The 15,261-nt window shown below is 55.4% G+C and overlaps 1 protein-coding gene across 5 annotated transcripts in view; it reads left to right on the top strand.

Annotated features, from left to right (window-relative positions):
• Nucleotides 1-15,261, top strand: part of LOC122366404 (dynein axonemal heavy chain 12-like) — a 126,038-nt gene that overhangs the window by 18,316 nt on the left and 92,461 nt on the right. For 4 of the 5 annotated variants that reach the window (XM_043338634.1, XM_043338633.1, XM_043338635.1 and 1 more), the window contains 5 exons: nucleotides 1,780-1,935; nucleotides 3,480-3,675; nucleotides 7,220-7,384; nucleotides 7,985-8,162; nucleotides 13,911-14,076. In XM_043338634.1, the coding sequence (XP_043194569.1) occupies nucleotides 1,780-1,935; nucleotides 3,480-3,675; nucleotides 7,220-7,384; nucleotides 7,985-8,162; nucleotides 13,911-14,076 (861 nt within the window). Of the gene's footprint in view, nucleotides 1-1,779; nucleotides 1,936-3,341; nucleotides 3,393-3,479; nucleotides 3,676-7,219; nucleotides 7,385-7,984; nucleotides 8,163-13,910; nucleotides 14,077-15,261 lie in introns of those variants that run through there. The other variant, XM_043338637.1, reaches the window with a different exon arrangement.

Genomic DNA, 15,261 nt, shown 5'->3' with positions numbered 1-15,261 from the left:
GATCGCGAGCTGGTTGACTTGAAGGGACCGGGATATCGGGGAATAGTGCTAACTGGTATTAGAAACCGGTTAGTGGCTACCCTGTTAGGCACTATTTACCACTCCAGACTACTTGCAGTGACGGGTTTGTTTTCTGGGATATGAAAATCGTGGGGATTTGCTGTGGCTTCCTGCTCAGTATCTAATGGCTGTTGCATCCGTGGTAGGAATGACGCACCATTCCTCGATACCGTTCTTAAAGGGACCCTCCCACCTTCAAAAAAGTTTATGAATTGGCATGAAAGTGATGTTGCTAGGTTCAGAAAGAGCGAAAACGAATATCTACCAAATTTCACCGAAAAATATTCACCGGTTTTCAAGATATTTGACTTTTACTTTTGTTTACTTTTTTTGGGATCTCCGCTGTTTCTAGCGACTTTATTTTAGAAGTGCGGCGTTTGCGGCAGATGTTGCGCGCAAATAGCATATACCACCGCGTGCTACAAAACGTTTTAGTCAAACATTTAAAAATCGTTAGATATTTGCGCTGACGTCACACATTCAGAGGGGTATTCCTAAGCATTAGCCCCTCTGAATCAAAATGCTGCAATTTTGAAATTCAATATTTCCGATTTAAGGCATTTCTCGATGTTGTGAGTGCCGAAACCGGTAATTGTGAGCCAGGGACCCCATTTTGGCTATCTCAACTCAAATCTAATGTTAAGGTGGGAGGGTCCGGATCGTTTGAGAACCATCGAGCTTAGATATCCTGACTGTGATAACACACTGTGTACGTTCAGCTGCTGGAAGCCGTCTCACACGATCGACAGTAGAGTTGCAAAATTTCCCTACCGCACTACCGGCATGCCGGTAATTTTTCACTACCGCAGGTTTTTTCGTGGTATCTGGCATGTCTTGCCGGTAGCATGCCGGTATTTTTGATTTTGCACAAAAAATTATCAGCATATGATTCAAACTTTGGACACTAAGAGGCTATTGAATTGTAATAAGTTGGACAATGGGTGGCTGTTGGGTGGGGCGGTTACTGAAATTGCCAAAATGTGGCATCTCATGTAGGGGTAAGCCAAAATCAAGAATGCAGGTTTTTTAGTATGCCGGTAATTTGGCGGTTTTTTTTGCTTGGGGCGTGGTAGCATGCCGGTATCCCACAAAATGTTTGTGGGGCGGGGCGGTGCCGGTAGCAGCCCATTGGGAAAATTTTGCAACTCTAATCGACAGGACTTCTCGGCCCACACGGTGTGGTGCCGAATACCGCGTATGGCGGCTGGATTCAGCCACACGCCAGTGTGCCGGTCCGCCGCGGCGCGCCGTGCTTGTCTCTGACCTTCCGGGTGTAGCAGGTCCGCTTATACCTCACTCTGTTTGGCTCCGCTGCACAGCACTCACGCAGGGCTACGGCATATACTATTTATATCTTCAGATCAGCAGTCTGATCGTCTTTGACCATGTCCGTCGGAGTCTGACCGGGTCTGACCGTAAGTCCGAGTCTGACAGTTTGTCTCTGTCCAGCTGATCTTACCGAGGCAGTCAGAGTTTGTCCGGATCTGAGAGGGTCTGTTCAAGTCCACCCGACTCTGCAGCCGGCTCTGACTCGCTCTGTCTTTGTTTGACCGGGGCTGTCCGAGTCCGTCCCCGTCTGTCCGGATCTGTGCGGGTCTGTCCCCGTCTGTCCCGCTCTGCCCGGCTCTGACTCGGTCTGTCCGGATCTGTGCGGGTCTGTCCTTTCTGTCTGTCCCGCTCTGCCCGGCTCTGACTCTGTCCCGCTGGCTCTGCCTGCAGCTGGGTGGGCTTCTCGCCGTGGTTCGAGTCGTTCGCCGAGGCCCGCCAGCGGATCGGGCGTCACCTGATGCTGACCCGGCCCAGTCTGCAGGCGGCGCTGCGCCTGTGTCGCACCACGCTGCTGGACACGACTCTGCTGGACTGGACCCAGTTCAGGTGAGTACTGGCGGGGGGGGGGGGAGGGGGACAGCGCCTGTGTCGCACCACGCTGCTGGACACGACTCTGCTGGACTGGACCCAGTTCAGGTGAGTGCTGACGGGGGGGGGGGGGGGGGGGGAGGACAGCGCCTGTGTCGCACCACGCTGCTGGACACGACTCTGCTGGACTGGACCCAGTTCAGGTGAGTGAGTACTGACGGGGGGAGGGGGACAGCGCCTGTGTCGCACCACGCTGCTGGACACGACTCTGCTGGACTGGACCCAGTTCAGGTGAGTACTGACGGGGGAAGGGGGAGGGGGACAGCGCCTGTGTCGCACCACGCTGCTGGACACGACTCTGCTGGACTGGACCCAGTTCAGGTGAGTGAGTACTGACGGGGGGGGGGGGGGGACAGCGCCTGTGTCGCACCACTCTGCTGGACTGGACCCAGTTCAGGTGAGTACTGGCGGGGGGGGGGGGGAGACAGCGCCTGTGTCGCACCACGCTGCTGGACACGACTCTGCTGGACTGGACCCAGTTCAGGTGGGTACTGGCGGGGGGGGGGGGGGACAGCGCCTGTGTCGCACCACTCTGCTGGACTGGACCCAGTTCAGGTGAGTACTGGCGGGGGGGGGGGGGGGGAGACAGCGCCTGTGTCGCACCACGCTGCTGGACACGACTCTGCTGGACTGGACCCAGTTCAGGTGGGTACTGGCGGGGGGGGGGGGGGGAGACAGCGCCTGTGTCGCACCACGCTGCTGGACACGACTCTGCTGGACTGGACCCAGTTCAGGTGAGTGCTGACGGGGGGGGGGGGGAGGACAGCGCCTGTGTCGCACCACGCTGCTGGACACGACTCTGCTGGACTGGACCCAGTTCAGGTGAGTGAGTACTGACGGGGGGAGGGGGACAGCGCCTGTGTCGCACCACGCTGCTGGACACGACTCTGCTGGACTGGACCCAGTTCAGGTGAGTACTGACGGGGGAAGGGGGAGGGGGACAGCGCCTGTGTCGCACCACGCTGCTGGACACGACTCTGCTGGACTGGACCCAGTTCAGGTGAGTGAGTACTGACGGGGGGGGGGGGGGGGGACAGCGCCTGTGTCGCACCACTCTGCTGGACTGGACCCAGTTCAGGTGAGTACTGGCGGGGGGGGGGGGGAGACAGCGCCTGTGTCGCACCACGCTGCTGGACACGACTCTGCTGGACTGGACCCAGTTCAGGTGGGTACTGGCGGGGGGGGGGGGGGACAGCGCCTGTGTCGCACCACTCTGCTGGACTGGACCCAGTTCAGGTGAGTACTGGCGGGGGGGGGGGGGGGGAGACAGCGCCTGTGTCGCACCACGCTGCTGGACACGACTCTGCTGGACTGGACCCAGTTCAGGTGGGTACTGGCGGGGGGGGGGGGGGGAGACAGCGCCTGTGTCGCACCACGCTGCTGGACACGACTCTGCTGGACTGGACCCAGTTCAGGTGAGTACTGACGGGGGGGGGGGAGGGGGGAGGACAGCGGCGTTACCAATGTCTCCGCCGCTGACACTCCCTTCCCCGCCGCTGCAGGTTCCCTCGCCAGTTCAGCGTCGACTCGTGGAAGGAGACGCTGGTGCAGCAGTGTGAGTCGGAACAGGTGCGGCTGGACCGCGCCTGGTACCGCCAGCTGGTCGACATCTTCAACTCGGTGGCGTCGGCCGGCGGCGGCGGCCGGCGCGCCCAGCAGCGCATCTTCCTCTGCGCCAACACGCTGGCCGCTAACGAGGTGGGTGCGCGCCGCCGGCGGACGGACAAACGGCAGACGGCCACGGCACGGCGAAATACACCGCCACCCACACGACCCGAGCCACGACACAGTTGGAATACACCGCCACCCACACGACCAGAGCCACGCCACGGTGATTAGGCGCCGCGTCCTCACGAGCTGAGATAAGCGCTGGTAGCATGCACGTGATTATGTGCTCCATTACGGAGCTTCACACATTGGGTATAACGAGCTAATGACGTGTTAATGAACAAGGTCTGGTGAATTTTTTAGTTGACACCCAAAATCAGTTTTCACAAATACGCAGCATTATCGCAATATGCACGAAAAAAATCGAAACTAAATGCCTAGACGTTCAGCCTTGTATTTTCACTATCTTGTGCCAAAGGGAGAGAACTGTCTCTATAACGTCGACCCAATACTGTCCACGCGGTGGGCATTGCTGTATCGCGTGACGACGGCCGGGCCACAGGCTCATCGGTGACTGTCACCCGGAGATGAGCCGGACTATCGACTGGGACGGACACACGGATGTTTGGGATAGGGGACAGGGGGCACCGCCGGGTCCGGGTACATACGTGCCGTGGTCCCGGGCGGATATGACTCCGTGTGAGGCAGCTATGTTTTCCATCATATGTCCTCCCTGAAGTTTGGTAACAAGCTCAGCAGACTAGTTCCTACATACAAGAGCACGTTCCATTGATAATAACCGTTTTCACGACGGGTTATCAGGCGAATTAAGTAACAATTGTGACGATAAAATGAGAATAAAATTAAATCTGCACATAATTTGCACCAGATGTATAACTGATAGCCTTCATGAAAACGGCTAATGTGTCCCATTGATCCGAACATCGCCGCACCGCCAGGGACATTTGCTCTCGTTTGTCGCTGGCTGGCTGTGCTCGGATTTCACTGCTTACGCCGGACCACTGCACTAGAACCACGGATGGCTGGCTGGCTCAAAACGAAAGGCTGCGACGGAATGCTGAACAAGCTGACTCCCTAGTAAAACCGCGGCGACATTGGGATTAAAGTCAGTCGCTGTATTTCCATAATTCTTTTTTCGTTCGCCGTCGCTCTTGCGAAGCTGCCTAAATTCAGAAGGCAGAAACCACCGAAAAATAGACGGAGGGCCTTTTTAATGCAGTTGGCCCACTGCTGAATAAAAAATGATGGCGCGCTGGTGAGCTCTTTTCTTTGCGAAGCGCTCCTGTTTTTTATTCAATGTCGAATGAATGGGTGATCGGCTGGCTGACTACCTTGGTTTGTTTGGAGGAACGGCTGCGATAGAACGCTCCCGGTTCACGTTGCTGACAGTATGGCATGGCTGTGTTGGGCATAATCGTGTCATGTAGAGGAATGCTGGTGGCTGCAGTTAAGGAATTGACTGCTATTTTTTCACCTAGTGAGCCCGATTCTCTAGATGTGTACTTATTCCGAGAACGGTCCTGGCCAGGCACGTGACCCTGTTGTGTGACTTACAATCGGCGGGCTCATAGCCTTCTATACAGCGGGCTCCGCTCTCGATCGGTTATCGCTCTCCCACCTCTGGCCAATACCGGACGAACCGATGCGGGACGGCCGTCGGACCTGTGCGGAGCGCTCGCTGCTGGCCAGTCACCCAGCGGCCTCCTATCGCGCCGGGTCGGCTCGGCAGCGGCGGCTGTTTTCTCGGCGCCGAATTCCCGACCGGCGGCCGCTCGCACCGAGCCCAATTGCCTGGAACGCCGCACGACGGCTCCAGAATACAAACCGTGCCGGACTGTGCAGATTGCCTGCTGCATATGCCGCTTAGATTTAATTCAGACGTTATTGAGCTATCACGATGTTCACAACATGAATAAAAAGGAAGGGATTTGCTTCGAACCTTCAGCAACTCAAGACATGAAAGTAAACGCACGTTTTATTACGGACAGTGTACTCGACGTATGGTTGCGCAATTATTCAGCACACCGCTAACTAGGTAGTATATATGCACTCACTTTTTTCTTTACTAGGGGAAGGTGGAGTAAGACGGCCCAGCGGGGCAAGACGGACCACCAGCCCTCCCGGCTGAACCGCTACTGGTATCTACTGCTTTATGCACTCACTATGTTTGTTTTCCTTCGTAACAATGGCCACCTTGAGCTCATGCTGCTAGGATGCATAGCTTTTGAGTTATTGAGAAAAATGTTGTTTTTCGTCAAACCGATATAATATAAGAGGTCTACGGGTGATTCAATTACGGCGCCTTTCTTGCATGATTAGTTTCTATTTTGCACTTAACTGTGAAGAACAAAGTTATAAACTTAGTTATAGTCACACTTCAGGAAAGGCAAGGTTTTGCAATGTTGGGCTATTTGACATATATGTCATGATAATGACAGAATTTAGATTTGGGGCAAGACGGACCACTGTGGTCCATCTTACCCTGTGGTGGTCCATTGTACCCTGCATATGGAAAGTTCTTTTCCAAAACATTGACACAAGTTTAAGTAAGCTAATTTTTCAGGAAGGAGTCTTTGCTGCATGTGAGCCATGCATGCAAGTGCTCAGTTAGCATTCATTCATGCCAAACGACAATCAACACACATGTCCCCAGCTTTTAGCTGCACTTCCATCACACATGAGTAAAGAATAAAGGCTCATTTTGTTATTTTATCATCCTGGTTACTTTTTCTTACAAGAGTACAGAGCAGAAGTGTAACACACATGAACGGATAGCAGGCACTGCTGGGTGGTCCGTCTTACCCCACGTTTTTTCTTGTCTGAGTTTTTGACATGTCCCTCTTTAAGAGCATCCACCACCTAGATGTCTTTAATTTGAAATTTAGTCATTACACATATCAACAGAGAAAGGATTGAGCATTCCGAAGACTATAAATAATATGAATTACGAGAGCAGTGTAGCAAGATATGCGGCCTCAAAGCTTAGCTGGTCCGTCTTACCCCACCTTCCCCTACACCCGTTTAGCTTTATGGGTCTGATCATACCTATACATTAGGTGGCGATTCAATGTCTATTCCTAATTTCCTAGTGATACAAACTAGCAATTAGAATACACTGAACTTCGTGGGACATGAAACTTCAATCATTAGAATGGAAATCGAACATGGAAACGTCAAAATGAGAATGCCGTGGGATTACTACCTGATTTCAACACTTTCCAGTCAGTTTTCATTATATGTAAACTCTTAGTTATACTGTTGATCCAGATGTGCCCGCCTCTTATTACCTGGAGGCGGCTGGAACACCCATTGTGTGCTCCGGCAGCTGCGCGCGGTGCTTACGTCTGTATTGTCCCATCCCGGCAATACGTCTGTATTGCGCAGTACGGTGGTGCATTACGTCTGTATTGCGCATTACGGTGGTGCATTACGTCTGTATGGCGCGCGGTGCTGATGTCCGTATGTCCGTATGTGCTGATGTCCAGTGCTGATGTCCGTAGGTGTCCGGCAGCTGCGCGCGGTGCTGATGTCCGTATCTCCGGCAGCTGCGCGCGGTGCTGATGTCCGTATCTCCGGCAGCTGCGCGCGGTGCTGATGTCCGTATGTCCGGCAGCTGCGCGCGGTGCTGATGCGCACAGTGACGGCGTACGTGCAGCTGTTTGAGCAGCCGAGCATGCTGCCGCTGCTAGAGGTGGACCTCATCCTGGACGGACACACGGTCACCTTTTACCCGCCGTACGCCGAGATCGAGGAGGCCGCCCTGTTCCCCATCGACCAGGTCAGCCATCGTCCCTCCCTCTGCCCGGGGCAGGCTGGCGGCTCACCCGGCTGCGGGACAAGCTATCCTAGACAGAGGGCAGTCAGGCCGTGACCTTGACTCCTAACTTTTTTATCGCTGTCTCTCGAGTCTCCCCGCCAGTAAACAGGCTGGGTTGCTATGCATCACATCACAACGGGGCCTAGGAAGCATATTAGAGCTGTCAGACAAACAGGGCACTCTTTGCATCCATGATCGCTAAGACAGCGCCTTGATGCTTTAGGCAGAGTTCAGAAGCAGTGGAACCGCTGTATACTCATAGGCGCAGCAGTTGATCAATTAATTGAACCAAATTTAGGTCTGTGTCAGCAGACGGATCAAATTATCCCACTTTTTGCAGTTTTTCCCGCGTTGTATGTAATTCGGTCGCCGCAAGCACAAAAAATAAGATTCGTTTCTATAATCCCTACGGATCTCTCGATAAATCAAAGAGTTGGATCTATGATCATGTCGAATCCGAGATCAGGATCGGTGGGATCGGATCCCAGATCCATTTTCTCGGATCCATGCACATGTCTGTTTGTGACTGCTGTGTCTGTATGTCTGTGTGTGTGCGCGCAGTTGGCGGCCTCGCTGCAGCAGACGCTGCCCATCGAGGTGTTTCTGCGCGGCGACGAGGCCAGCTCGCGCTACCTGACGGTCGACATCCCCGAGGTGTTTCTCGAGAACGCCCGCCAGACGGTGCGCAGACACGTGCGGCACCTGTTCAAGGCGCCGCTGCGGCAGAGCCACCAGCTCGGTGGGTGAAGGGGAGATACCCACCAGCTCGGTGGAGGGAGCCGGGAGGGGGGGGGGGAGGTACGGGGACCCGCAGTTGCTACTGTACAGCGACCCTGAGTAAATTAAATTGTCCCAGCACCCTCACAGGGAACAACGATAAGCTGTCAGAGGGCACGCACAGAAAACCTCAGCTGCTCTTGTATAGGGACCGGCAGTCGATATCATTGTTATCTGTTGTTACTGGACATAGGCGGCGGAACGGGGAGGGAACTGGGGCACCGTGCCCCCCTTTGATTTTGGCATTTTAACATTAGCTCTATGGGCGTTGCATGGAAAGAATGAGACCAAAAGTCGGTGGTGCTCCCCCTTAATTGAAGGTTTTCCGCCGCTACTGTTACTGGACAGGACACTGACGGCTAAAGTTGGGGTTCGTGTACAGTAGCAACTGCGGGTCCCCGTACCCACCAGCTCGGTACAGCTCGGGGAGAGGGAGAGCTACCGTAGGAGGAGGGCTGACTTTTAACTCATGCGTGTATTTCAGTTGAGACGGGATGAAAACTACGGCCTTCACCGTAAGTGACCGGTGTGTGATAGCGATGATTCGGTTTGTTACGCGGCGTCCCAAATGCAATTGGTTCTGACTGGTGGTCCCACTGCCGGAGAGTGAATTGGCTGTCCTGGGAAGACTGCACACCTGTCGATAGCAGATCGCCCGGCCTCCGACAGAGCCAGCGCTGTCGGCAGTGTCGCCGGCCGGCATCGAGCCTCGGTTGGCAACAACAGCCGGCGCGGCGCACAAAAACCCGTCCGTCGGCGGGAACGGAGAGCTGACAACGGCGGGCGCCAGAGCGTCCGTCCGTCCGTCCCTCTCTGAGGATCAGCCCAGTCTGACTGTGGCTCTTGGCAGCTGGAGCCATGTTTAGCCCCGGTGCGGCCGAAGTTGCCAGCGGCGCCGTGATGGCCATCGCGCCGGGTTTGTCACGCTCGTTTGCTCTCAGTGTGCTGTCGTATTTTTGTTCCTGGGGTAGATGAAACCCTTTATTTATTTATTTATTTATTTATTTATTTATTTATTTATTTATTTGACATCGTAGGCTCATTCCACAAAAATGGCTATTCCTGAACCAGGGTCGCAATATAAAATGATGGGTGTCGTGGGAAAAACATACGCACGCACGCACACAGACAGACTTTCGTTCGCAGTCACTCTGTCACAAACGTGTCGTCATGAAGTATTGCTAACGGTCGGCCGCCTGTTGTCGCAACAAGTGCCGGCGCAACTCTGCCTTGAACGCGCGCAGGTTCAGGTCACACATCGCCGGTGGTAGGCTATTAAAAGCTGTCACGGCGGTAAAGAGGAATCGTCTCCTCCCGGACTCCGATTTGATTCTGGGCACATGTAGCATATCTATCTGTCTTGTGGCTCGCTGATGTACGTCACGTCTATGCACTATTCTACTCGCGATTGACTCGGGCTGCGCAGTGACCAGCATACGTTTCAATAGGGTCAGCACATGGTATAAGTACATGTCACGCGCGGACAGCCATCCCAGGTCACGCAGGACGTCACTAACATGATCAAACTTCCGACGCCCCGATATCACACGGGCTGAGAAATTCAGCAGCTTTTGCAGACGTGCGAGCTGAGTGGTATTGCAGGAGCCGTACACACTGATACAATAGCGGATGAGCGAAATGACTAGACTTTGGACTAGGGTGGTGAGCGTCGAATGCGGTAAAGTATGTCTAGAGTGACTCAATCCGATTAAAATACCTGTGCAGCGCCGGACGACATCATCGGTATGGGCGGCAAACGACATACATTGGTCAAATACGACACCCAGATTCCGCACCGCGGGAGAGCCGGAGACAGTGGCGCCCATAAAGTTGATGCTGACTGTTGGAAGCTGCCGGAGATTTTGACGAGTGCCGAGAACAATGAGCTGAGTTTTCTGAGCGTTGATTTTCATACCATTTTTGCCAAACCAGTTCGAGAGCAGTGACAAATTTCGTTCCATGGATCCGATCAGGGCGCCAATGTCTCCGGGCCTCCCGCCCACGAGAACCTGAGTGTCGTCCGCGTACTGCACGATGCTCGCGTCATCAACGAATAGCGACATATCATTAGCATAGATGCTGTACAAGAGCGGTCCGAGCGATGTCCCCTGATAGGTGCCGATGGGGTTCGGCAGCGCCGCCGACAGAGTTCGAGAGCCAGAGTGGCTCTCAGCTACCACCTGCTGCTGGTGGTCAGCCAAATAACTCTCAAACCAGCGCGTGTCGACATTGTACAGTTCGAGTTTACGTAAAAGTCCGGCGTGCGGTACGACGTCAAAGCATTTGGACAGATCTAAAAGACACAAAAGTGTGATTTCCTTACGGTCCATAGCCTCAAACACTCGGTCTGTAACATCTAAAAGTGCGGTGTCGGTAGAATGGTTCGTCCTAAAACCGTGCTGACTAGACGAGAATAAATGATGACAGGTGAAATAGGTAAAAAGCTGCTCGTAAACGACGCGTTCAGTGATTTTGGCGATGGTGGGAAGGATTGATATGGGGCGGAAGTTGGTTACGTCTGTGGATTTGGGTGATTTCTGGATGGGATGGATCAAGGCTAATTTCCATGAGCTAGGGACGCTGTGACTGTTGATGCTGGAGTTGACGATGTGGGTGATGACGGGATAGATGGAGCCAAAACACTGTTTGATAAAACGTATACATAGTCCGTCAGCGCCACACGATGTACTGCTGGCCATCCTACCAACGACACGCGACAGTTGTTCCGGTGTAACGGGTGACACCTGGAAACGGCCGGTGGAAACGCGCGGCAGCCGCACCGCCAGCTCGGGCCCCGCGGAGTCCACCTGTCGGGCCGTGGCGGTCCCAATACTGGCGAAGTACCTACTGGTTCACTGCGTCCGTGTCTGCGTCCGGTGAAGGTTTGGTCGTCCGCTTCCCCGCGATGACCGGCCGGACACTGCGCCACAAGGAGCTCGGCCCGCTCTCCCGCACGCGCCGGTCGATCTCCTCTCGCGTGTCACGGCGGACGGCCGACCTAACCTGCCGGTTCAGTTCCTTATACAAGGCACGATCTGAGGCACGTAGCGCCGCCCGCCGCCGGGCCATTAGGTCCTTTGTGGCTTCCGTCACTGGGGGCGCCGTCGGGTTACGCACTCGGAACCGTCTGGCCGGGGCCAGACTGTCAATAATGGGCATAGTCACCGCGATAAAATAGTCCCACTGCTCGCCCGGGTCAGCACTGCGGTACACAGGGCTCCAGTCCACAGCCCACAGGCGGCGGCTCGCCTCGGCGGTGTCCAGTTTGCGCCAGCTCCGTCCTGTCAGAGTGCACCGCTCCGGTCGGCGGCCCGGGGTCGGCACCACTGCACGGCACAAGTTGTGAGGACTGTAGTGACAGTGCAGCGTCCCGGCCCGCTCAACACCACGATTCGTTGCGATCACATCGATGGTGGAGCCTGATGACCGGAACGTGGCCCCGTCGATATGCTGGTGCACTGCGTAGGCGGTAAACAGCTCTCGGAGTCTGGTAGCCGCAGCGCTGCCGCCGTCCGCGGTGTTGATATTAATATCGCCGGCTATGACGATCGGTCCGCTGTGGCGAGTGATGTGGTGCTGCAGCTGCTGCTCCAGTGTGTCGAGGTCCGCGGTGACACGGACCTGTGTCTGCACCGGCGGCCGGTAGAGGGAGCAGATTACTACCTTCTGCGGGCCCGTGCCGATCTGGACCCACAGCGACTCTAGCCTGGAGTCCGCTGTGACTCGGTCAGGTCCGTCCAGCACGGTGGCCACCATCCCCTCCCTCACCAGAACGGCGACACCGCCGTAGCCCCTGCCGTCAGCTCGGTCTCTCCGCAGCAGCTGGTAGCCGGGAACCGGTAAAAGTCGATCGGGTGTGGCCGGCTTAAGCCACGTCTCACATAATACAATGAGGTCAAAATTGTGCTGCGCGATGTCGTCACGCAGTTCGAGCAGTTTTGGTTTCACCGACTGCACGTTAAGCTGGGCGATGTACAGCTGATCTGGCCGCTCTCCAGCTCTCCAGATCCGCCCGCCCCTGGAGCCGCGCCGCCGGCTGCACACCCCTCGCCGGGTAGGCCTGGACGGGCCCCTGTCGGCGGCCGGCGGCCTGTCAGGGTCGGCGGCGGTCCCGCGCGGTAACGCCGGTCGCGGGGGAGCAGGGAGAGCCGCTGCCACAGGGCGAGGTCGGGGCGGCCGCGTGTCGGTCACTCGCTCGACCAGTGGGTCAAACTCGGCCGCTCTGTCCGCGCGCTCCGCACGGACCAGTCGCGCTGGGGCCGGGGCAGGCAGCGCGGCGAGCGTCAGAAGCCTGGCCACCGCCAGCACAGTCAGCCAGTGCAGCAGATCTGGGTGCATGGTGGTGCTGTGCAGGGTGTTGAAAAAGTCGTCACGTCACGGAGCCGCCGTATGTTCAGAGCATCATCCGCCGGTAGCACTCCTCCCTCCGGTAAGTCGACGCAGGCCGCTAGATGCGCTTCCACGCCCAAAGTCACGCCACGCAGTCACGACACAATAAATCAGTCGCGTCTGATCACTCACTCAATGTCACTCAGTCACTCATTCACGCGGATGAGGTCCAAACACGCAGCCGGCCCAACGGGACCGGGACCCAAGGGGAGCCGGTGAGGTGACAGGAGCGTCCCCGCGCGCGTCCGGCCACTGGCGCCGCGCAGCGGAGACTCGATGGAGACCCTTTGTGGCACCATTGACATACGGTATCATTTACATTCACCTGCGAGGAAATGTAGCCACGAGAAAGCAACGGACAGACTTTGGCTAGTGTTTTGCGACACATTGGACTGCCATATGTCCTTGGTATTTAAAGCACGTTGATTGAAACTTCAGCATTTTCTTCAGTCGGATTTAGAATTTACTCAAAAGCTTTGCTCTTCGATCCGAAACTGCGAGGCACTCTATTCGTGCGGATTGCAGGACGTTTCAGCACTTTGAGCCGCTGCATCCCGTCGATCCTTTGTTGTGTCTGAAATCTAACTGGTGGGTGACGCTGAATTACGAGACTACACTATAGCCTGTTGATATCAGATCATTGGGAGAAATGTGCGGTTTGTATCTCTGATAAGCTCGATTTTACATTTCCTAATAATATATCACGCTTCTTACAGCGCTATCATTCCTCGGAAATCTCACTGAACACATGCTCGTGGTCGGTTTGAGCTGAGCGTTATCAAGAACATCAAGGCGTCCAACATTTATTTCCATTCTCCCCGAGTTACTAACGCTTGGTGTTTGCCACGATTGTGGCTTTGTTACCCAGCGCCGGCAGAGTGGTAAGACTAAGAATAATGACAGCCGCCTACTCTTCTCTTTCCGTCCGCAAGGACCGTCAGACTCTCCACTGTAACGCAGACCCTCTGTCGCAATTCAACCCAGACCCACTGCACCACCCAGCCTCTCACGTCCGTGGGCACTCTCCGCTCCAAACCAGACCCTCCGCTCCAGTCCAGACCCCGCTGCAGTCCAGACCCACTGCACCACCCAGCCTCCGGTTCCTCCGTCCGCAGGGACCGCCAGACTCCCTCACTCTACCAACCACACCATCTATCACTCAGATGAGTAAGTGTCCCAGGCGGGCTGTCCGTCTCCAGCCGCCGGCGACATTATTCATAGTAGTAGCCGCCCTGCTTCTGTGCCGCTCTGTTCAACTGTCAGCCGCCTCTGTGCCGTGTGTGGGGCGCGCTGACCGTGCCGTCTGCCTCTGGCCCGGCAGCGGCTACCTACAACATCCTGCTGAGCGGGGAGGCCAGCGCCGGCGTGGACCAGTTCCTCTCCGAGGAGCACCCGTTCGAGGAGCAGACGGCACTGGTGGCCAGCTTCGAGCCGCTGCTCCACTCACTGGCCGGCATGGAGACCATCGAGTACTTCGACATGTTCAGGTGAGGGCTAAGTACTTGAGCATGGTCCACTAGCATGTTCAGGTGAGGGCAGAGTGTTCGGGACAGGGGAAGAAGGCGAAGAAGCAAACGACAAAACGCTCATTTCGGAACCTGTGGGAGGGACAAATGCCACAGATGCCCCGCTGGATCCGCCAGTGCTGTCACCTGAGTATGGCACCATTCCCTGTCCGAGCCTGTGTAAGTACGCGGCGGTGTGCCCGGGTGGCGGTCAGTTCGGTTTGTTCCGGGCGGTGGTTCAGTGTGTCCTGTCGGCCGGGGCTGAACTGGCTGGCGGTGTTGTGTTGACCCTCCGGCCGGCAGCCAATATCCGGTGTGGCCGCTCTGCACTGGTCCGACCCCCCCCCCCCCCGGCCACCGCCGGACGGTGCAGCGTTCCAGCCCGCCGGCGCGGCGGTCGGCGGGAGCCCGCTCATCAGCGGCAGAGACACGACAGGTCCGCTGCGTCCATCGCCCGCGGGGTTTGTTTGTCTCAAGACGCTCTCCTTGGTTCAAAAGATGTCATTTGCTTGCATCTGTGTTTATTTTTATACATAAAGCATTTCAACAAAACGGATAACTTTATGAATAAGTATGGACATTTGAAACTAAACATGAGCTTACCCATTGGCCATTACCCAGTGAGCTATGAGACGGACACAATACATTCGGGTGGACGCGTTCCGTCGAGAGACTTCTTCAACACCCCTTCCGAAATAGAAGCAATACAAGCACACACAAGAAGCACACACATTCTTGTGTGTGCTTGTATTGCTTCCATTTCGGAAGGGGTGTTGAAGAAGTCTCGACGAAACGCGTCCACCCCAATGTGTTGTGTGCGTCTCATAATACATACATAATACATAATATGTATACTTGTCTTTTACTACTCAACCAGTGAGCCATGTTCTAATTGCTTTGACAGCGTCCAATGACCAGTCCAAGCCCATGCCGTTACGTTTGATAAAGGAAAAATTCCTAGACGATAAAGATGCCAATAGACGAAATCTCAGTCATTTGTATGGTGACTCATTGTCCTGATAGTGAGCTCTCACCTGTCAGGTGGCCATAAATCTTTGATTCCGTTCTGATGTAGCTGTCAAGTGAATCGCTGTTCACTTGACAACTGCATGTAAGTATTTTACAACTCACGGATGGTCTTCGGCCGCCTCGGTGTAGCGTCCCATG

The sequence above is a fragment of the Amphibalanus amphitrite genome, unplaced genomic scaffold (assembly GCF_019059575.1).
Source record: "Amphibalanus amphitrite isolate SeventyFive unplaced genomic scaffold, NRLGWU_Aamphi_draft 000804F_arrow, whole genome shotgun sequence".
Lineage (NCBI taxonomy): Eukaryota > Metazoa > Arthropoda > Thecostraca > Balanomorpha > Balanidae > Amphibalanus > Amphibalanus amphitrite.
The sequence above is the reverse complement of the archived record's forward strand: the minus strand, read 5'-3'. Positions and strand labels throughout refer to the sequence as shown.